The following is a 22,728-nucleotide window of genomic DNA, read 5'->3' as shown; positions in this document are numbered from 1 at the left end:
AGACTTTTCTTGTGCTTGTTAACTTTCTTTTTACTCCATTTGCATAACAGGGAAAAAAAGAAGAAAAAGAGAACATAACGTAACAACATTATTGTAATGCCCGTAGTTTTCCATTCGTGATGTGCTTATAAACTGCACCCATGCTCATCCAACAAGAGGGTGAGTGCAAGGCATCTTTTTCTGTAACCTGGCTGGTACGCTTTTTACCAGGGTTATTTTCAGCCACTCTTTATAATGTGTTGTATATTTTGGAGTGGCGATAAACATCGCATTCTGATTTTATTAACATTCTGGTGTACATGTAATTGTTACAAAAACGGCGTGACACTCGCATCAAACCACACAATTGCACAATCATTCACCATAAATTCATTCAAACTGTCACATTCCTCTCTCCCTTACCCCGCTTTGGGAGAGGTAATTCATCTCAGGGAATCGCATTGGGAGGAGTAGCCCTCTAGTCAACTCTGAGCATTGTGTTGAGAAATTGCTGATAGTACGTTTCAGCGTATATGTGGAAGAAAAGGCAGAAACAGAAAAAGGCACCGTTCTGCCTTTAGTAAATCTGCATTGATCATTAACGTCCCCACATACCTGTATGTGGTGTATCCCGCATGGGGCCAAGCAAGATACTCACTTCGTCAAGGGTCCTACCCCGTGTGAAAACCTACTTGGTTCTGCGTCCCCGGGCTTTCGCCCCATTAAGCGTTTGCTTTCTGTATTTAAAGCTTGCTTTTGCATGCTGATCAGCGCGACCGGGGGCGTGTCCATACGTCAGAGTGCATCTAGACGGGCGTGCCTTGACGTGCACGTAGCATGTGACTCGCCTTGGTTTTCTGAGAGCTGAAGTCCCGTATTGAGAACTTGTGCCGTGATGCTATCATGGATATTGTGAAGACATTGTAATTATATATCCGAAATGCTGATGTTTTTAATGTCTTTATATAACGACCATATTAGATATACACACCGTGAGTGCCGTACGGTTGTCTCTATGTGCTTCTAGTTTCATACTTCTGATTTTTGGGGGGGATAAATCCTTGTAAGGAAACAGACCTATATACATTGTGATCGTAACATCGTAATAAGTGTTAGAGGTACAGGTCGCAAGTTATTTGATTATCTGCATGGATCAATGCATGTTATGCACGGCCCTTAGGAGTTGAAACGACTAATTACCTTATCTGTGATATACTATTTTGATATTGGCGGCATGCGGCATTGATACTGCTTTGATGTATTTGACTGTACTACGCATTACCTAATCATTGACAAATGAAAAAAAAAAAAAAAGATGGCGGCCCCGCGACTGATGGAATAACTGCCTGCCGGTCGGTGAAACGCAGCTGAGTGTCCGGCAGCGCTGAGAGGAGCAGTGACGGAGGCCCGCGGCTGAGGACATCGATGCGGGTGAGCGAACTGCTGGCGGGCGCTTGGTGTGCTGCGCGCCTGCTGATCCTAGCGGAGGAGACGGGGGAGCGGCCTCTATCGCTGCGGGAGCGCTGCTGGGATCTCGGCCTGAGCGAGGGCGGCTGCGCTCTGGGCCTCCCGACAAACGTCATGGGCAAGCCTGACAAAAATCAACCCCGCCTGAACTTTGAACTGCGTAGGGGTGCTAAATCTTTGCAGACCATGGCATCGGATTCAGAGCTTGATACTGCTGCGCAGGCCCCAACCGCCCTAGAAAAAACATTAGCTGCTATACAAGCCAGCCTGCAGTCTATCGACGGCAAGATAGCGGCACTGAATGGCTGCATGGACCACATCTCCTCTAAACTGGACAAACAGGCGGTCAGGATAGGCGAGGCGGAACAGCGAATCTCAGACGCTGAGGATGGCCTGCAGCAGGTGACCCCCAAAACTACCGACATGGAAAAAATTCTGTCACTGATCCGCGACAAAAATGAGGCCATTGAAGCGTACTTGAGGCGCAATAATGTGCGCATTTTAGGTTTACCAGAATCCACAAATGTGGGGAAACTAGAAGACTATGTGGAAAATCTCCTTTGTGAAGTTTGTGGCTCTGAAAATCTCTCACATATGCTGTGTGTCGAACGCGCTCACAGGTCCTTAGCAGCACGCCCACCACCTGGTGCACCGCCTAGGCCTATCATTGCGCGCCTGCTGAATTTCAGGGATCGTGGCGCGGTGTTGCGTGTTACCCGTCAGAAAGGAACCATCAACTACCAGGGTAATGTCTTATCTTTCTACCTTGACTTCACAGACACAGTCCAAGCCGCGCGCAAAGAGTTTCAGGGGGTCAAGACGTTGTTAAGGAAGGAGCAAATCCTCTACGCCATGCTGTAACCTGCCCAATTACGTATAGGTGAGGGAAGCAAGGCAAAGATCTTTGTGAATCCAAAGCGGACCGTGGAGTTTGCCAGATCCCTGCAACGTGGTCAGAGGGCGGCTGACCCAACCTCAGATATTGATGACTGATTCATGAACAATACGAAAAGGACATTTAAATAAACAAGAATTAAACCAAAAAACGAAAGTTACAGTGTTCTTTAATCACACTGAACATACAGTTTCATGTATGCAATTTAAACATTTCAGCAGACAATACTTTACAAAAGAGATCAAATGTGCCCAAGCAGAGAAAGAATGGGAAGGGAAGATGCTGTGAATTAGTGTGGAATCAAGAAAAAATGTGAAAGGGACAGAGTATAGTTCAATTGGCAATCAAATTGACCAGCATGTTACTTCTAATGCAACATATTACATATGGAAATCATCAACGACATATAGAACATTATGTTTATAAGCTGCCATGTAGACTGAAAATCACAGCGCAACATGCACTGTTGATGTAACTGGTGGGTAGGTTATGTCGACGTTTCGACCCCCTGGTTAGTGTAGGTATTCGTCTGGACCTGACAAAATGGGGTCTTCTTCAGGACGTGGGTGGGAAGTGAAGTAGTGCAGGGGCACCTATAGTAAATAATAACAAGAATAAAGCGTGTCATAAGGTATGGGGAGGTTGGAACCAGTATAGGGGGTACATATGTTTGCCTCCTGCCACTGAACCACTAGAGGAGCAACTTTCCCCCTAGCCTCGCTTCCGACTTGGGTCTTTCTGACGCACCTCCGCTAGAATGTTAGCGCCTCTGCTTCTCCCTCCTCCTCTCAATCGGTGGCTTGATCTGATGTTGGAAATGGGGCCGCCCCCTCGCTGGGAACTGACGCGAACTTATGATGTATATTGCCTTGCTTGTTGTGTTCATTTTTAAAATTGGAACCTTTGTTTTTATCCTGCATGAGAGCTATAGATGACTGCACGTGTCGATTGACGAGCTGCCGAACCTCCGGGTTGTCGGCTGAATAGCAGTGTATCTGAATTATACGAATAAAGGTTTTAAAAAAAAAAAAAAAAAGAATAAAGCGTGTCAGTGCTAAACTTATTGTACTGACGTCTTAAGAAACAAATTGAAGTTTCAAAAAGTTACCGTTGCTGCCTGGGTGGCAGGGTTCTCAGACGTCGATTATCGTCAAAGAAAAAGGGGTCACAAGTCGCCCAACGGTGTTAGGGGTGAGAGTGATGGCCACCTAAAAGAATTTTGAGGGGCTGATTAGTAGAGGCCTCTCAAAGATTTGAGGTCCCAATACACAACAAACGTCGGCGTCAAACTTACTTGGCCAGGGTGAAATCAATTCCTTATCACTTGGATTATATTCTGTGTGCAGCCAGGGAAGTAGGCTGCGGCAAAACGAGGGGTATCACATCTACTCAATCGCCATGAGTGAATTAATCTAAAAGTCAAGGTAGAGGAGAAATAAAAACGGTGCTGAGGACCCAGCCGTCAAATCTATCATGTAGAAAAAGTCTGATTCTCCACAAATGCTGTTACATGTGGTGTAGTAGGGAATTAGCAGGACTGTAAAAAAAGCTATAAACTAACAGTTTCAAATTAATGTTGCGCTGTGATTTTCAGTCTACATGGCAGCTTATAAACATAATGTTCTATATGTCGTTGATGATTTCCATATATAATATGTGGCATTAGAAGTAACATGCTGGTCAATTTGATTGCCAATTGAACTATACTCTGTCCCTTTCACATTTTTTCTTGATTCCACACTAATTCACAGCATCTTCCCTTCCCATTCTTTCTCTGCTTGGGCACATTTGATCTCTTTTGTAAAGTATTGTCTGCTGAAATGTTTAAATTGCATACATGAAACTGTATGTTCAGTGTGATTAAAGAACACTGTAACTTTCGTTTTTTGGTTTAATTCTTGTTTATTTAAATGTCCTTTTCGTATTGTTCATGAATATGCTGGGACCATTTCTTACTATACTATTCTACACCCAGGTCCCAGTGATTTTAGGTATACCCTTCATTTAAATACCCCTCCTTAAGGCAGGCGCTCATCATCACACTCCTTAAAAAGGATAAGTCCCCCACGCACTGTGGATCATACCGTCCACTCTCACTGATTAACCTTGATGCAAAAATGTTTGCGAAAATTCTGGCCACTAGGATCCAACCCCTCATGCCCCGGATAGTACTCCCAGTCGGGATTTATACCCGAGCAGTCCACCTCACACAATCTCAGGACCATATTCACCATGTTTCATGTTTTAAATCCTGATCTACCAGCTGCAGCGGTAATGCTTGATGCTGCGAAGGCATTCGACTCCATTGAGTGGAGTTATATGTTTTAACTTAGTGTTACTGCAATGGCTGAAGGTGTTATACACTGATACGTCGGCGAGGGTGCGAGTGGGGGGTCTCACCTCTGATCCTTTTCTTATTGAGCGGGGCACGCGACAGGGTTGTCCCCTGTCCCCCATTTTATTTGCCATCACATTAGAACCATTGGCGTGCATACTGCGCCAGCGCCACAGGAACTCTGCACTCAACTTTCATCATAGACCTGTCGGCATTTCAATGTATGTGGACGACATGGTCCTTTTCATTCGGGAACCGTAACAATACCTCTCCCAGATCCTCTATGAATATATTAGATTTGGATTATTTTTAGGATTATCGATTAATTGGGGGAAATCGGTCATGATCCCACTAACACAGAACACAGTCCCCCCCGCTAGAGTACCCGCTCATTTGGATGGAAGATCCTGTCAAGTATCTTGGTGTGTGGGTGCACCGCGACCCTGAGACTGTGATAAGGGAAAATGATGGTCGTGCATATGATGCGCTGGTGTGTCTGGTGGATAAATGGATACATCTACCGCTTTCTCTGGCGTACCGCGTTGCGGTCATTAAGATGATTATCCTTCCTCGTTTTTTGTATATGTTCTGTAACATCCCTATCTGCCTAACCAAGCACTTCTTTGCCACCATCAAAACGCAACTCCTGAAACTGGTCTGGGGAGGCAGGACCGCTAGGATCAGCCGGGACACGTTAATACTTTCTTATGCGCTTGGAGGGTTTGAGGCTCCAGATTTTATATATATTATTTATGCACTCAGGCCCAGTACGCCTATTATTGGTTTAGACCGCATGCCTACATGCCGCATCTGGCAGTGGAGGAGGGGGGTGCTTGCCCGACGCAACTGGCTAGCGTGCTCACACACGTTCATAGAGGCACTCCCAAATCCGAAATGAACACAATAGACACCACAATCATGACGTGGCAATTGATAGGCAAACTAGCTCATAAGCTCCCTATATATTCCCATTCTCTTCCCCTAGCGGGCCACGCAGCGCTCTCAGTCACGCAGGAGACGGGTCCCATGAAATCACTACAAGCAGTCGGTATTACACATATGCGTGACCTGTATTGTGAGAGCAGCTACATTACTGAAGCTGACCTAGCGTATATTACCAATCCCACTCCGCTCTTTCAGGTCACCGCTTAAAAAGAGCAGTCAGGGATCACCATCTGAATTTTCCTAGTGAACCATCCCATCTTCAATCGCTGCAAATACTACTAACTGCTCCGTCCAGAAAAAAGCTTATTACTAAATTGTACAAATCAGTACAGGAGGAAACAGTGAGGCCAGAGTCTAAGAGCTTTGAGCGATGGACTGCTTTAATAGACCCTCAAATTACCCTGAAGCAATGGGAGACTATATGCACTTCAACTGGGAAATTAACGTCTAATGGTAACTTGCGTGTTATTCATTTAAAAATGTTGCATCAAATTTATTATACTCGTGTCAAATTGCATAAAATGGGGCTCCGCAACGCAGATCGCTGCAAACGATGCGGTCACGAGCCATCCGACTTTCTTCACCGGGCCTGGGGGTGTGGGGCTGTTCTAAACTACTGGCTGGAAGTTGTACAGAGGCTACAGACTATGACTGGTACTGGATTGCGGTGTACGCCTCTCACGTGTCTACTGGGTTATGTTCCACAGCTGAAGGGCATTCTGGGCAGATTCACCAGAGTGGCCCTCCTGTTGGCTAGGCGGAGGGTTCTGTTCACATGAGAGAGCAAACATAATCCACAGATTGAAGGGTGGGTCACAGATTTGGTGTACTGCCAGGACAAATTGGAACTATTTGCAGAGGAAATGCCTGGAACATCGAGACCCAAGGACATTTGGGGCCCGCTGAGGCAATATTTGTTAGCAAAGGCCCAAAAGAACAATGCAACACCTGTGTGACACCTTCTAACATTGTGCTGACATGCTCCAATAAGTGTACACTTGTGCGTTCGTGTGGTGTCCTGTTCAGGATTGACATATCACTGAGATTCCAATAATTGTTTGGTTTTATTGTTTGTTTTCTATTTCTGACCACACTGCCCTGAGAGGCAGATAATGTCTTGTTGGCACTGAAAATCCAATAAAGAGAGTTTCAAAAAATGTATATATAATTATGTCTTCACAATATCCATGATAGCATCACCGCATAAGTTGGCAATACGGGACTTCAGCTCTCAGAAACCAAGGCGAGTCACATGCTACGTGCACGTCAAGGCACGCCCGTCTGGATGCACTCTGACGATTTAATATCCCAGACATTTCCAAGAATAAAGGGATACCGGGAATTGTCTGAGGATTTTTTATCTTTAAGACCCCCTGGCCACATCTCGTAAGAGCTCCCTGAAAAACGGTCGAGCCCAGCCTGACCTTTAGGAGTCGGGGTGACCCAATGATGAAGCATGACACCACTAGGGTGTGTGAGGGTAATATAAACAAAAGGAATCTTTTCCTTTCCCACAGCCTAGTGGGTAATAACTAGGATGCTTCATTATGAACCTTCCCATTCCTAACAAGCGTTAGTTGAAGTTATTTCTATAACTGTGGGGTACCTTTTGTGATTTATTATAATGAAATCTAAAAATCTGAAGATTCTAAGGGAAAGTGGGCCATCACTCAGTTTTTCGGGCATAAGGTCACTCTTTGTATGGTTTATGGTCCGATAATGGACGATCCCGATCTATATGGCTACTTAAGTCTGGAACTATTGGATTATACTGGTGAATTAATAGTAATGGGGCTTTTAATTGTATAGTTGATTATGGTATTGATACTACAAACCGGCAAGCGCAGACAAGGATGGTTAAAACCTGTGCGTCTATCTTGGAACTTATGCCTTTGCATAGGTTAGTGGATGTATGGAGAACATTACAATCACTTCGATTCCAGGGTATGCTTATTATTCCACCCCTCATAAGCAGTATTTAAGTATTGACATTATTCTTGCTAGAGGCCAATCATTGGGAAATGCACTTATGGAGGTAATCACATCAGATCACATCAGACCATAACCCTATCATGCTTACAGCTCAGGTTACATAAGGGGGCAGGGCAAACTTCCGTTCATTTTCATTCCCCCGTCATCTTCTAGTTAATGTGGAGTATCAGACATGCCTTAGGGGTTTATTGGGTTTAATTTCTATGAATTAATAAAGGATCCGCTTCAGTAGCTGTTGTATGGGACTGTATCAAGGCCTATGTTAGAGGGGTAAGACTTCAGTTTATCTTAAATAAAAATAGATCAATCTGCGAGGAGACTGCCCAATGCCGGAAGGAATGTCCAGAGTTAGAATTACAGCACGCACAGGGAATCCTTCCTAGAGACACAAACAAGCCGGATATATACCTCAGGTTAATAGAAAGGCAACTAATGGTCAATCGGGGACTAATCGAGAAGGTGGCCACCAGTTATCAGAAAAACAGATCATTTCAATATGAGTATCTCAATAAGATTGGCCTTCTTCTCGCACATCAGATCTCTAAGAAAAGGGGTAGAGGTGATATAAAGTGTATTAAGGGTAGTGATGGGGTGGCCTATACAGAACCTCACTCTATAGCAGAACACTTCATGTCTTTTTTGTCAAGAGGTATCTAGCAAACTGGCCGACCTTGAATACCTTATCATCATGGAATATCTCCAAGAGAGCCTTTTATCCCAGATTGATTCACATCAGGAATCCATACTCCAAGGGGACATTGCTCTCACAGAGATCGAAGCTGCTATCCACAGGGAAAGCTGCAGGGGACGATGCAATTCCACTTGAATTTTATAAAGTGTTTTTTAACGGTCTGTTTACCTCTATGGTAGGCGGAGGCGATGCTCCTGCCTCCTGGGGGCTGACAAATGTCATAGTAGTCCTTAAAAAAGATAAAGTACCCAAGAGGAGAGAGGTTCATAATGACCCATATCTTTGATAAATGCGGATGCTAAGATCTTTCAAAAATACTGGAAACACGCCTGGCACCTCTTTTGTATACCCTGGTTTCAGCTCTGCAGCATGGATTTGTTCCAGGTAGGGATACTATGGCACATATCAATACATTTGATGTAGCCGAGAAAACGAAAAATTGGATCAACATGGTTATGCTGAATGCTAAAAAGGCCTTCGATCGGTTTGCCTGGGAAGCACTTTGGCTGACAATAGAAACATTTGGGCTCTGAAACTGGTTTATCACATTTGTTCATAAGCTATGTAAAAGTCCTGTTGCTAGGGTTTTTGTGGGGGGTATTTCGTCCTCTCTATTTTCAAAACACAGAGGTACATGCCAGGGATGTCCTCTTTCCTTGCTGTTATTTGCCCTTTATATAGAGCATATATAAAACATCTGTTACAGAACAAGTGCATTCAGCCAGTTAAAATAAATGAAACTGAGTTGAAAATAACTGCTTATGCCAAAGATATCACAGTATTGGCTACCAACACACTGGCTTTCATGGCAGTCATATCAAAAAAGGCAGAACTATTCAGGTATCAGCTCAATCTATCTAAAACAAAGATAATTCTGAATTTCAATTGCAAACCCCATCACCGGGGGTCACCGATATCGCTACATACTTAAGAATCAGGTTGAGTGACACTGTTGAGGATGTTATCTCGCTTGACTTTGAGGCTCTTTTGAATGAAGTGACTACTAAGCTACAGCTCTGGCACCGACTTCCCCTGAGTATTCTGGGGCAATGCGATATCATTAAAATAAGCATGCTGGCAAATTTCTGTACTTACTCCGCACCATCCCTCTCTGGGTCCTGGACTCATTTTTTAAACGCATAGAGGATGTGATAAGTAGTTTTATTTGGGGGACAAGAGAGCCAGGCGAACTATATGGTTTCTAAAACTCTCATACAGACGGGGGGGTTTAATCAACTGGATTTTAAGCTGTATCATTGGGCCTCGTTTGCTGGACGAATACAGAGTTCACTGACTGAGAATGTATTTATTTAAAAAGTTTTGTATAACGTGAACAAGACCCCGAGAGGTATCAGAGCGCTTCACAGTAATAGGAGAGGAGAACACGGTAAAAGGGAACATTGTAAGGCAGTAATAGAGGATAAAAAAATAAGGTAATGAAAATGTACAAGGATGCAAACGATAATTACTTGGTACAATAAGGTTGACAATCCTGGATAATACAGTGCTTGAAGAAAACAGACTACCAATGGTTATTTATGGCAGGAACCTGTCCATTAGGAGTGTTTTTACTTCAAGATTGAAAGCAGATGTGTAAGGAAATCTGCGGATTTCAGGAGGGAGCGAGTTCCAGATCTTCGGTGCCGAACCTGAGAAGGCTCATAGTCTTGTTCTCTTTTTGCTAAAAGACTGGGGTTTCAGTAATAGAGCATTTGCACTTCTTGATGGTCTGCCCTCCGCCCCCCTGATAGTTCTAGTTTTTGAGCCAGGTAGCCAGGGGTTTTGAAGTGTTGGGCTTTGTGCGTTAGACAGGCAATCTTTAGTTGAATTCTTGCTTCGTAGGGTAACCACTTTAGAGATCTTAGAGCTTGGGTGATGTGATCAGTTCTTTTTGTGTCAGTGATCAGTCTAGCAGCTGCACTGAATGAAGCCCTGAGCGCGGCCAAGGTATGTTTGGGGAGGCCACATAACGTTGCACTACCATTGTCTAGTCTTGGCAGGACAAGCGCTTGAACCACCAGCTTGAGGTCCTCTTGAGGGAGGTATGTTTTTAGATTTCTAAGAAGCCTCATTTGGGAGTTGGCGCCCTTACACATCACACTAATGTTTTTCTTCATGTTCAGGTGTGAGTCTAGGGTGATTCCGAGAGATTTAGCTGATTCAATGATAATAGGGAAGCAGTTGAAGGTAGTGAGGGACTTCATCCAGAGGTCAATCTTGGGGGTGTGTTTAGGAGGGGATATGAGAAGGAATTCAGTTTTGGCGGTGTTGAGCAGGAGATGGTTCTCAGTTAGCCAGTTTTGGGTACTCCTCAGGGAGGAGTTGAGTGAGATGAGATCTTCCAAAGAGTTTGTTTTTTTTAGGTAAAGTTGCGTATCATCAGTGTACATCTGAAAAAGAATGTTCATGGATTTAAGAGTGCTCGCTAGTGGTTCCAGAAAAATATTGAGGAGTATGGGAGAGAGTGCCAATCCTTGCGATCCTTGCGGGACCCCCATGGAGACTGCGGATCTTTGGGATATCGTATGGTTCACTCTAACTCTTAGGGATCTATTGTGATGGAAGGAAGCGAACCATTGCAGTACCGGACCTGAAAGGCCCATTTTGTGTTCCAGAATGGCTCAGAGGATATCGTGATTAACCGTGTCAAATGCAGAGGAAAGATAAAGGAGGATTAGTAGGCAGAATTCGTTATGGTCTAACAATTTAGCGTGGATTCAGTACTATGACCGTTCCTAAACCCCGATTGATGTTGATCCAAGAGATTGAAAGTCTCGATGTGCAAGCAGAGTTGCGACGCATTTTTCAAGGAGCTTGGCCAGAGTAGGGATGTTGGAGATGGGACGAAAGTTGTTGAGGTCAGATCTATCTGCATCAGTTTTTTTGAGAATGGGTGAGACCTGAGCTGCTTTTAAACAATCTGGGATCTTGCCTTGAGATAGGGAGGCGTTGACAATCTTTGTCCCAAAGGGGGATAAGGGCATCCTTGATTTCTTTGAAGGCAGACGAGGGTAAAGGGTCGCTGAAATGATTAGAGGGGTTAATGTTCAACAGAGTTTTGTACTGAAGGGGGAAAAAGAGCTCCAGGTGGCGATGTTCTCGGTGCTAATACTAAGTGGCTTTAGAGGGCAGGTACAGTCACACTCGCAGATGGTGTAAGTAGAGCCCTCTTAGATTCGAGCTCACGACTGATGAGTTTAGTTTTTTCTGTAAAGAAGATAGCCAGATCGTTGCAGGAGGGTGAGGTGACTGTTGATTCAAAATGCTTGGGTGCTATAGCTGATTGCTGTTTGACAATTTCGAAAAGTTTTCTGGGACAATTTGAGGCTTGAGTGAGTTGGACTCTGAAGTAATCGGCCTTAGTCGTCTTGATTTTTTTATTGTAAGAACTCCTAACCAATCTAAGGAATATTAGATGATAGACAGAGGGTTTGGCTCTCCATAGACGTTCAGTAGCCGTTAGGTTGTGGCGTTTAGAGTTTAGGTTGCCGTTGAACCATGGTTTGGAGATTTTCGCGGAGGCATTTTTTTGCTGTAGAGGAGCTATTGAGTCCATGATACCAGAGATAGTAAAGTTATAGAAATCAGTGAGATCATGTACATCAGTCACGTCAGTTTGGGAGGACAAGGCATTTTTACAGTCCATAGCTAAACGGTCCATGTTAATATTCCTGAAGTCTCTTTTCCACTGTTTAGTCTTCTTTGGTTGGACCATTTTCCGTATCACCTCCCTGTTGATAAAGAAAAAGATGCTGTAATGGTCGGACCAATCACACGGGGTAATGTCCTCCAATGTGATGACATTGACTTTTGAGATAATGAGGTCCAAAATCTCTCCTTTTTTATGAGTTGGCTGAAATGGATAAGGTCCAGGTCAGATAAGAAGGCGTTAAGGCACATCACCGCTTGGTCATTGGGTTTGGGCCAGTGAAGGTTGAAATCACCAAGGTATATTTGGGATACTGATGGGTCACCATTGGAAGATATCATTTCCATTAGGTGTTCAGTGAAGAGGAAGTTATCACCAGGAGGGTGGTAGAAAGTGTGAAGTTTGCAGACCGAGATGTGGTTGCTAGATATGTATATTGAGACAAAGGTATTCAACTAAAAGTGAGGAGGGGGTCTCCATGTGGGAGACAGATAGTGTGTTCCAGTATATGCAAGCTAGTCCACCGCCCAGTTTCATTGTTCTGTCTAGATGGATTATGTCATGACTAGGGGGCACTAGGAGATCTAGAATGAGGGTGGAGGATGGATTTAGGCATGTTTCTGTGAGGATGATAATATCTAACTCATTGTTTTGTATGAGATTGAAGATATCAGAGGCATGTTTGTTAGCTGATCTACAATTGAGTAATGCACATTTCAGTCTTATGGGCGTGTGTGATGTAGGAGTCTGGGCGATATTCACTTGCTTGAGGTTGTAGCTATTTACAAATTTGTGTTTGTTCGAGGGTTTCCTGTGTGGGTTGGCAAGAATGGTTTGAATTAGGGACCTTGTCCATTTCTAGAGTGACTGAGTAAGAGAGGAGTAGTTACTCAAGCTCACTGGACACAAGTTCGACCATCGTTCTTTTAGGGCAGGAGGGGGCGTTAGGGAGGGGTAAGGTTCTGGAAATTAGGTGAGAGGCATGCTGGACAAGGCCCAATGGTGCTCTGGTAGGGACTGTGGATATTTTTCCTGATGAGCTCAGAGAATTGAGCAGGGGCAGCTGGTTAAGCGAGAGAGCTAACAGTTCATGGACTTCTTGGGTGAGAAGGTTCACTTGGAGAGATAGCTTGTCCAGACGTCCCATCAAATCTGAGTGTTAGTTTAAGGAAAGGAGCTGAGGGGAGGGGTCCTGAGGAGAGGGGGGACCACTCTTGATCGTCGTCTAAGGTGAGATGTGGATTAGAGGGTCTGGGGAGGGGATGCATCCTTAAGAACTTGTGGGGATCCTGCTTGATTGGAAGGAGTGGCAGGGGATGGAAAGTTTTTAGTAGACAAGTAGTGTGGTGTAGTGGAGGTGTTCGTAGGGCGATTAGATGTGTTAGGATAAAGGTGTATCGGAGAATGAAGTTGGGTCATCTTTACTCGGATACCATTTAGTGTTAGGTCCTGATATCAGATATTTACTTAATAAGCTGACAGATCATAACAATTTCAAGAGGGTTAGATTTAAGATAGTTAGAGATATAGCCCAGATTTGGCAGGAGATTTGGATCTGGTATTCCTTGCCGGCATTCTATATTTTTACTGCGCTATGGGGTAATCCTATTTTTTCGAATGTAATCCAGGAGAATGTCGGAAAGGTATGGCAACAGATGTGGGTATGCAACTTGGGACATTTGTATGTCTATCAAGGGTTTCAGGCTAACTTTTGCTTCATTACGGGAAGATTATGGGCTCCAGCACCATAATTCTTTAAATACTGACAGGTTAGGGATTATCTATTATGCAGCTGTGTAGGACTTGGCCCTTTTTGGCTAAAGTCCCTAAACTTTTTGCTTACCCCCCAGACCTTTTTTCTGACATGGTGTTGCCAACTTAGATGCTTTGGACACTTTGCCACTGTAAGCAGTGTCAAAGTGTAAGTGTTCCCTGTATAAAGTAATGGTAATTGGTTGTCCATGATTGGTATGTTTGCCTTACTAGTAAAGTCCCTAGTAAAGTGCACTATGTGTGCCAGGGCTGGTATTGCAAATGCTACTAGTGGGCCTGCAGCACTATTTGTGCCACCCAAACAAGTAGCCTTAAAAAGGGAACTCAGGCCTGCCATTGCAGGGCCTGCGCGCAGTTTGTGAAACTGCCATGTTGTTCTGTCAAGTGCACTCACTTGCCAGACCTTACCATTCCCTTTCTGTGCACCTAAGACACCCCTCTGGTAGGTCTAGAGTCCCCCCTGGACAGGGTGTAGTGCATGTGAAAGGTAGGACATGTACTAAGGTGTGTGTCATGTCCTGACAGAGAAATAATCTGTATTTCGTTTTTCACCGTTGAAAGGCTATCTTGCCCATAGGACAGAATGGGAGTCCTGTGTAATATGTTTTTCAGCCTGTGCTCCCAAAGGCTTAAGATGGAAAGATGAAGTTTAGTATGCCTGAACTCACAATGTAATAATACATCTTTTTATGTAGGTGGTTTTTGCATTGTTTGTTCAGAAGCCACTCTTTTGAAAGTGACTGTGTTTTTGTGCTCTGACATTTCTGTGTGTCTCTGCCTGGCTGTGGATTGACTGTCTGGATTTGAAAGCAATAGGATCTGGGTAATGTCTTGACCCAGGGGAGGAAGTGAGACAGCAACAGGCTGACCTACATCTGGAGTGTAGAGGGAGGAGAAACCCCTAGAGGTGAAGAGGCCTGGACTGCTACTATAAAACAATTGTAACATCTCCTGCTGAGTGATTGAGAATCCAGACCCCCGCTAATCAAAGGAAGAAGGTGTCACAAGCAGGGAGGCACCCAGAACTGGTTTGAGCAGGGGTCAGTGGCCCCTGAAGCACAAACACTTCAAAGCCATTAAGGGGTATATCTAAGAGAACTGAAGCCCCTGAACTTTGGAGAATGGCTTGATCAAGTGTGAACAAGACTGGAGCTACTTCGAGGTCAAGAGGACCTTTGCCAAGGTAGAAACAACTGAAGAGACTGATGGATAGGACTGCTCTTGCTGTGTGATCTGGGGCTGGCCGGCAGTTTGCTGTATCCCCCTGCTTGAAGGACTTTGCGGTGTGCTGTGTCCTGAAGTAACTATCTCCAAGGGCCTGAGGTGAGCTGGCTCCCTGTTTGGAAACACAGGGGCATAAAAGTTTCCAGGAGAGTCTCAGTGGCGCTGTGTGAGCGCGCCTGTTGCAGTCTGAGACCCTCGTAAGGACTAACTGTGATCGTAGGCGCCTGGCATCCAAATGAGTCTCAGTGGCACTGTGTGTGTGTGTGCTTTGTGCAGCCTGAGATCTTCAGGAGGATCGGTCTGTGATCGGGGGTACCTTGAGTCCAAGCAAGGATCAGCGACACGGTGTGCATGTGCTTTGTGCAGCATGAACCCCATTGTGAGGATTGTCCAGTGATAGTGTGCACCGGAATCCAAGTGAGTCTCAACGCCGTTGTGTGCGGCTGCATTGTGCACCGTGAGAACTTCATGAGGATTTGCCTTGTCATCGTGTGCACCGGCAGCCAAGTGAGTCTCAACGCCGTTGCGTGCGGGTGTGTTGTGCACCGCAAGACTTTTGTGAGGATTGGCCTTGTCATCGTGTGCACCAGAATCCAAGTGAGTCCTCAACGCCGTTGTGTGCGGGTGCGTTGTGCACCGTGAGACCTTCATGAGGATTTGCCTTGTCATCGTGTGCACCGGCAGCCAAGTGAGTCTCAACGCCGTTGTGTGCGGGTGCGTTGTGCACCGCAAGACTTTCGCCAGGATTGGTCTTGTCATCGTGTGCTCCGGAATCCAAGTGAGTCTCAACGCCGTTGTGTGCGGGTGCATTGTGCAAAAGGAGACCATCGTGAGGATTTGCCATGTTATCGTGTGCACCGGAGTAAAGTGAGTCACAGCAACGCTGTGCGGGTGATCTTCGTGCAGCCGGAGACCCGTGTGTGGAGTGCCCAGTGATCGTGCACCCGGATTGAAGGAAGATTCTGCGATGCTGTGTGCTTGTGCTTTGTTGCAGCCTGAGATCTTCGTAAGTGAAGTGGCCCGGACCGGCAGTCCCGGACGAGCTGAGTTGCCGGCCCGAGCTGCCGTTGCCATTTCACAAAGCTGCATTGAAGGCCCAGCCGCTGACCGAGCATAGGAGAGAGATTTTGTGCCCCCCAGGTAACGTGTGTCGACTCCTGGGGTGGGGCGAGGGCTCGGAGGGAGACGCTCTTGGTCTCTCTCTCATGTTGGCAGCGCGAGTTTCTGCTTCGGCTCGTGTCATGGCCCGTATCGCCAAAGGAGTGATGGTACCGGAGCCGGAGTGCGGAGCTGCACTTTGGGATTACATTGTACTGTGTGAGGGGCAACTTTGAGAGGCAGAGAGACATCCTAAGGCCAGTTGATCGGGCCTGAATGTATTAAGCATTATTCAATTTCTGAAGAATGGCGTACCTGACTGTCGTATGACACAGTGCATCATTTCTGTATAACGGAGTACCTGATCAGAGTATTATGCATTGCATTATTCCTGCATACCGAACTACCTGATTAGTGTATGACGCATGGCATTTTTATCTTCATAACAAACTACCTGATTGTCATACGACACATTGCATTGTTTCTGAATAACAATCTACCTGACGAGCGTACTGCGCATTGCATTTCTCCTGCATAACAAATTACCTTAATAGTGCATATGCATTGCCTTATTTTTGCAGAACGACATATCTGGTGGTGGTATCACGCATTGCATTATTTGATCTTGCAAAGTGCCTGATTGTTATGTTACACATGGTAGTATTATTACATTGCACAAGTATCTGATTCTAGCATTAAGACTGTATGATATGATTTTAGGGGTACAGGAGAATGTTTAGAAGTGCTCATTGATATCGTCAGAACCTACAAGGGCTGGCTGGCCTAACAACCGGCCAGGAGAAATATTACACAACCTCATATGTTGGTTTTCTATTGTGTGTTCTTATCGTATATCTTTTTACATAAAGTTTATACTCGTTTTTACAAAACTCGTGTGGAGTCTATTTGCGGTGTCATCATCAGATTATTGTGAGCGTGGTTGCGAATACTTTACACATTTGCCTTGAAGATAAGTCTGGCTGCTCGTGCCAAGCTACTGAGGGGGTGAGCGGAGCTATCTAAAAAGGTGACCTTCCTTTCCCTGACGTTGGAACGCGGGTCCCTACTTGGCCCAAGGTACCTACCTCAGCCAACCAGGGATCCCGGGTCTAACATTTGGTGGTCAGCGGTGTGGGATTTGAATGTGTATTCGCAAATTCACTCACAGTGATTGGAGTACATCATAAATAGCGCAGACCACGACACAACCACATATTCTGTTCTTGATTTGTTGGTTCTAGTTGGTTTTGTTTTGAGCAACCTTTAAGCCACACATCATGTCGCAGAGGAGTCAAGGAGCCGGTGAGGCTGCAAAATTAGAGTTTAACATTGAGGCCTAAGCTAAGGTACCTACCTCAGCCAACCAGGGATCCCGGGTCTAACAAGCTGTAAATTAACTATCGATCAAGAAGCACCTGAAATTCTCACATATGTATATCGGACTGTGAGCAAAATTACTATAAGCTCGTTCTATCAGAAATCAATCTCCCACACTAAAGATGATAGCTTGTGGATAGCGTCAAGGTGGAGCCGACTTCTCACATCTGAAGTCACGATCATAGAAGTCCAGGAGGCACTTACAGTCCTAGATCAGTCGGTAACCTCTGTCAGTCTCAAGCTACAGCAATTTAAAACAATCTTTCTACTTTGTTATAAGCCTGATCGTATTTCAAAATGGCCATCGTCCCAAGCCACTGATAACTTATACTGTCCGAAAATGCCGCTGTCTTGCAGCAGACCTATCCCGTATGTTTGTCGATTGTCCCGCACTTGAATGAATGAATGAATGACATAAATTTATAAAGCGCTCAGCTACTCCAAAAGGAGTGTCCCGGTACTTAATACCATTGGGGTAGTTTCATTCAATTGGTGACAGCAAGTCTGGAGTGCACACTTCAACTCAATAAAGAATTCTTGCTGGGGCATAAGGGGGGTTAAGACACATATTTAGGCTCACTAATATGTATGTATAGCCAGGGCCTGGATTTACCCTCTTCCACCGACATCAACTGAATGGTGATCTCTGTTGCGGCAAATATTCAAATGCGAAAAAGCAGTCGCTAAAGACAGGGGCCCCCACTCTATTAAGAAATTTGAAAGGATTTCGTCCAGACTACAGTGGGAATGACTCGGTTACTTACCGGTAATGTTCATTACTTCCTCGTCACAGTCACAAAGAAGCACCCCTTGTTCCAGACACAGCATTTACCCATAAATTAAAAAGTTCCTCACCCAATATGGCCGCTTGATAGGAAGTACCTGTCACCTGGCCTATAAGGGTGGGACCAACACAGGAAACATCCTGAAATACAAAAGCAGAATTAAAAGAAAAGACAATAAATTTGTTCGTCCCCCCCAACACCAAGGGCGGGCAGGAGGGAATATGACTGACGAGGAAGACTACGACTCGCAGTAATCAACATTACCGGTAGGTAACCGAGTCATTACCATCCTCGTTCGTATTCCTCGTCACAGTCACAAAGGAGCGTATACCCAAGCGCCGGACAAACAAAGAAACAGACATCCAGGATGCCAAGGAAAAAAAAATAATGCGGAAAATCACAACCAGAGAACAGCCGCAAGGACGGCGGAGCCAAAATTCCCCGAAGACCCACTCCCAAACATAAAGAAACGGGAGAAGAAGACACGTGGGGAGGCCCAAGATGCCGAAGCACAAAGTACCAACAAGGAGGTCCCTAGAGAGAAGCCCAGGAGGAAGACACACACTGAGTGGAACGACCCCGAATGACCGGGGGAGAGAGACCCCCAGAAGCAGGAAGGCCAACACCAACCAAAAGGGGCACGAACGCACGACCCCGAGAATAAGAGGCTCATGCCGACCCTAAGAGAAAGAGTCACATGCTCAACCGACTGAGCCAGCCGGGCAGAGAAGCAGACTGAACCCAATGGGAACAGAGGCCTGCGCAGGATGACGGCCCCGCCGGGCAACCCCAAGGGTGACAAGAAAAAACCCACCAAGCGAAGGGAGGCCGTATGCCAAGGCAGATCACCAGAGCACCCCCAATGGCGCCCAACCGGAAAGGAACAGAATGCAAAGCATGAAGGACCAAAGGAAGATCCCCAGGGGGGAAAAGGCAAAGGAACGACAGGTCGTCACAGGAAAAAACTGCACAGAAGGCAAGAAGCCAAGGACTCAAGGGAGACGAGAGAGGACCCCCGGATAGCAGAATGGCGGACCACTGGCAGCGGAGAGCAGAGAAGCACAAACCATGCCGAAGGAACTCAAGCAAAGATCCCTCCCACGGGCAACAGGGAGAAACCCCGCGAAGAAGAAAAACGCGAGTGACGGCCTCATACCCCAAGGGTACAACCCAAGGAATAAGTATGAACCAAGTGCAGAGGGAGCCAGAACTACCAGAGGCACAAGACACACCATAGAGCCACAGCTTTATGGTAGTAACAGTGCCTCAACCATTGACCGGAAACAACAAATCAGGGAAACACCAGAAAATTAACACATAATCCGTGGAGGAAGTACAGAGACCAGAAAACAAGGCCACATCAACACCGCCATCAACTTCAAAACCCCCAACGCCAACCGGCTGAGCGCCAGACGAAACAGGAGAGAAAAGCAGAGAAGGGGACAGCGGGAACCACCACAGAGGAGTAACCGCCAGGAAGGAGGAGGGGACACCAAGGCAGGCGAGGCACCAAACACCAACACCCCACGCAAGGAAGAAGGGTGGAAGCCATGGCAGAAGAGCAAACTGAAGGGATGCAAGAGAACCAACCGGGGCCACCTGAATCACCCTGCCAGGATCAGCCGAACCGCACACGACCCAACCGCGCCGAATCAAAAGAGGAGAGCGAGTGCCTCCCCCAAAGGCAAAGGAGGCACGGGTCACATGAAGACTGGTCGGACCTGAACTCCACACGTCGTCAGCAGCCAGCACCACCCAAGACGAGGACACCCAGTGAAAAGCGGGGATCCAAGAACCCTGAGCCGAAAGAATCGAAGCACAGGAGAAGGGCGTAGACGGCCGAGCCACATCAACGCCACAACCACCAGGACAAAAGGCAGACGAGGAAGAAGCACCAGTCGACCCGAACCTGTGACCTGTGAGAGCCGATGCCACCAGAGGCACAAGACCTACCAATGAGTGAAAACCTCTGGGAGAACCAAGCACCCCAGGAGCAAGCATAAGACCCCCCAGGGGAGCCAAGGCCGAAGGAAACACCCGAGGGACAGACGGCAACCCAAAGGACAGGACACAAAATGGAGGAGCTGTGGCGGGGTAAGTCGGCCCAAACCCCCATCAGTAAAGCGTACGATCACCCGTAGGCAACATGGCGCTGAAAGACAACGTTCGTAGCCCAACTCAATGGCACACACAACATCGACCCGAGATGGACGAATGGTTGAGCGGGCCCTCTGGGATCAGAACCTGTGACCAAGAGGTCAAACACAGGCCCAAGCAGTGGACGCAGTAGTCTACTGAGCCACCAGCCCCTCACCACAGGTAGCCCACAGCACCAGGAATAACCTGGCGGGCACACATCCAGGAAAAAACCAGGCCCGACCATGCATACATAGAAGACCACGGTCAAGAGACCCAAGAAAGGGCAGAGACCCCTGACAGGCCCGAAACAGAGAGAGCAACCCAGACCCAACACCAACCCGGGAACCATCCACCACCAGGTGAAGGACCCAGGAGCCGGAGAAGGCGTGAGAACCAAACCGGCCGCCCACCGGGAGAGAGGAAGGATGTGGCAGAGGCATCGGGAAGGGCAGCACCAGAAGGCAGAAGCCGGGAGATGGCATAGAAGGGGTGCCGCGACCACCCCCCACCCCTGAAAGGGCTGGGAGGAACCCCGCCCAAGACGGGGGATGAACGCATGAGCCTGTGACACCAGATGCACAAGAGGAACCAACGAGTAAAAACTCTGTGAGGCCAAGGGTCCATCTAACATAACATGTGTACTCGCAAAACACACGTACCACCCAAGGATCTCAAGACGCTGAACAACAGAAGTATATTGTCACCCAACTTCAATGGAACTCATCGTATCGACCTGCAGAAGGAAGAAAGGCAGAGTGGACCCGCCGGGATTAGAACCTGTGACCATGAGGACGACCACAGGCCCCTACAGTAGATGCAATAGTCCACTGCACTACCACATACAGAGAAAGAGGCAATCCGAATCCGTGGACCAAAACTCAGGACCAAGTAATGAAGCCAGTACCACTGAAGCACCCTGGAGCTAACAAAAACACCAAGGGGAAGAGTCAGAGAAGGCCACGGTGACTCAACAAGGCGAAGTCTGTTATGAAACATGCGACGGAAAGCTCTGCATGTCATGGTACACCTTGAATTGCAACCGCATGACACAAGCACACGAAAAACAGCGTATACGGAGCGGAAAGACACCCCGTACGGGGAAAGCGCACAGCACAAAGTCACAAGCAAAGCATAATGTCCGGTGAACAGTAACACCATTTACAGAACCAGATAGGACACAACATCACAGGGAGTGCCAGAGACCTGCCCACAATCACAGAATGACAACGACGTCGCCACCAGGGGGAGGACAATTGCCCCAGCCAGTAGGCCGAATCACAAGACTAACCAATGAGCAATAACACCTTGGTTCCCCTTACTGACATCACCACAATGGGAAAGCAGAATAGGAGCAAAACCGGCAAAGGCTTGCCACGCAAGGATGCGGCACCAACACCGAGCCAGATCGCCGTCGAAACAGACGCAAGCAACTGTGTGTGCACGACGGATCCGAGTGAGAGAACAGAACCCCGGGAGGCGTACCATCACCCCACGAACACCATTGTGTAAGCGGGAAGCCGCGAGACAGGACAGAGGCAGCGAAAGAGAAGGGCAAGTGGGAGGGCAAGCCTGCTCACCACAATCCCCAAGGAGCCGGTGCCTAGCCCCCGCACCAAGCATAAGAGCCGCCTGCGGGGTACCCTTGAAAAGAAATGAACATTGGCCGCTCTCTTAATTGAGCACACATCGCCAGTGAAAGACCAAGGAAGGAACAGCCAATGCCTTCAGAACAGGAGTCTAAGACCGTAACCATCAGGCTAGAGTGACTCCTAAGTCCAGCATAGGCAGGCATCCCACCGAAATGCATCAGCCTCCAAGAGGCAAGATAACAAAAACGCACCTAATCGCTCAAGCGTAGGAGCGGTAAAATCACCGCATGGAAGTGGAAAACGCCACCAACCCAGCACCGCCATAACCCAGATGCTCAGCGTGGGAGCAGCGGTGCAAAGGCATGTAAAGAAGCCGGGCAAAGTAGACAGGCAGCCGCCCCCATCGCTCAGCGCGGGAGCAACGCCAAACAAAACCGCCGCCCCCGCCAAACACAGAAAACCGAAAGTAACACCTACGTTAGAAACCAAAAACACACAACAAGTGAATTACAGAAGGAGGAGGGGAGCGGCGGCTGCAATACAAACAGGGACGCTAGAGCAGACATTACCGAGACCGGACAAACAAACCGCCTCGGACACTGTAGATGGGTGTTCTGCAGGAACACAGAGAAAAAAACAGGATGTTTCCTGTGTTGGTCCCACCCTTATAGGCCAGGTGACAGGTACTTCCTGTCAGGCGGCCATATTGGGTGAGGACCTTTTTAATTTATGGGTAAATGCTGTGTCTGGAACACGGGGTGCTCCTTTGTGACTGTGACGAGGAAGACGG

General features: G+C 46.9%; 1 protein-coding gene across 1 annotated transcript in view; it reads left to right on the top strand.

The window, feature by feature from the left end:
* Nucleotides 1-887: 887 nt before the first annotated feature.
* The window catches only part of LOC146864034 (uncharacterized), a 39,888-nt gene continuing 18,047 nt past the window's right edge, over nt 888-22,728 (top strand). The window contains exon 1 of the mRNA XM_085640705.1: nt 888-2,191. Within this exon, the coding sequence (XP_085496831.1) occupies nt 1,405-2,191 (787 nt within the window). The 5' untranslated portion in view covers nt 888-1,404. The remainder of the gene's footprint in view (nt 2,192-22,728) is intronic.

This window comes from Triturus cristatus, chromosome 2_1 (genome assembly GCF_964204655.1).
Source record: "Triturus cristatus chromosome 2_1, aTriCri1.1, whole genome shotgun sequence".
NCBI classification, from domain to species: domain Eukaryota; kingdom Metazoa; phylum Chordata; class Amphibia; order Caudata; family Salamandridae; genus Triturus; species Triturus cristatus.
Note: the sequence above shows the minus strand (reverse complement) of the source record. Positions and strands in the feature narration are given on the sequence as shown.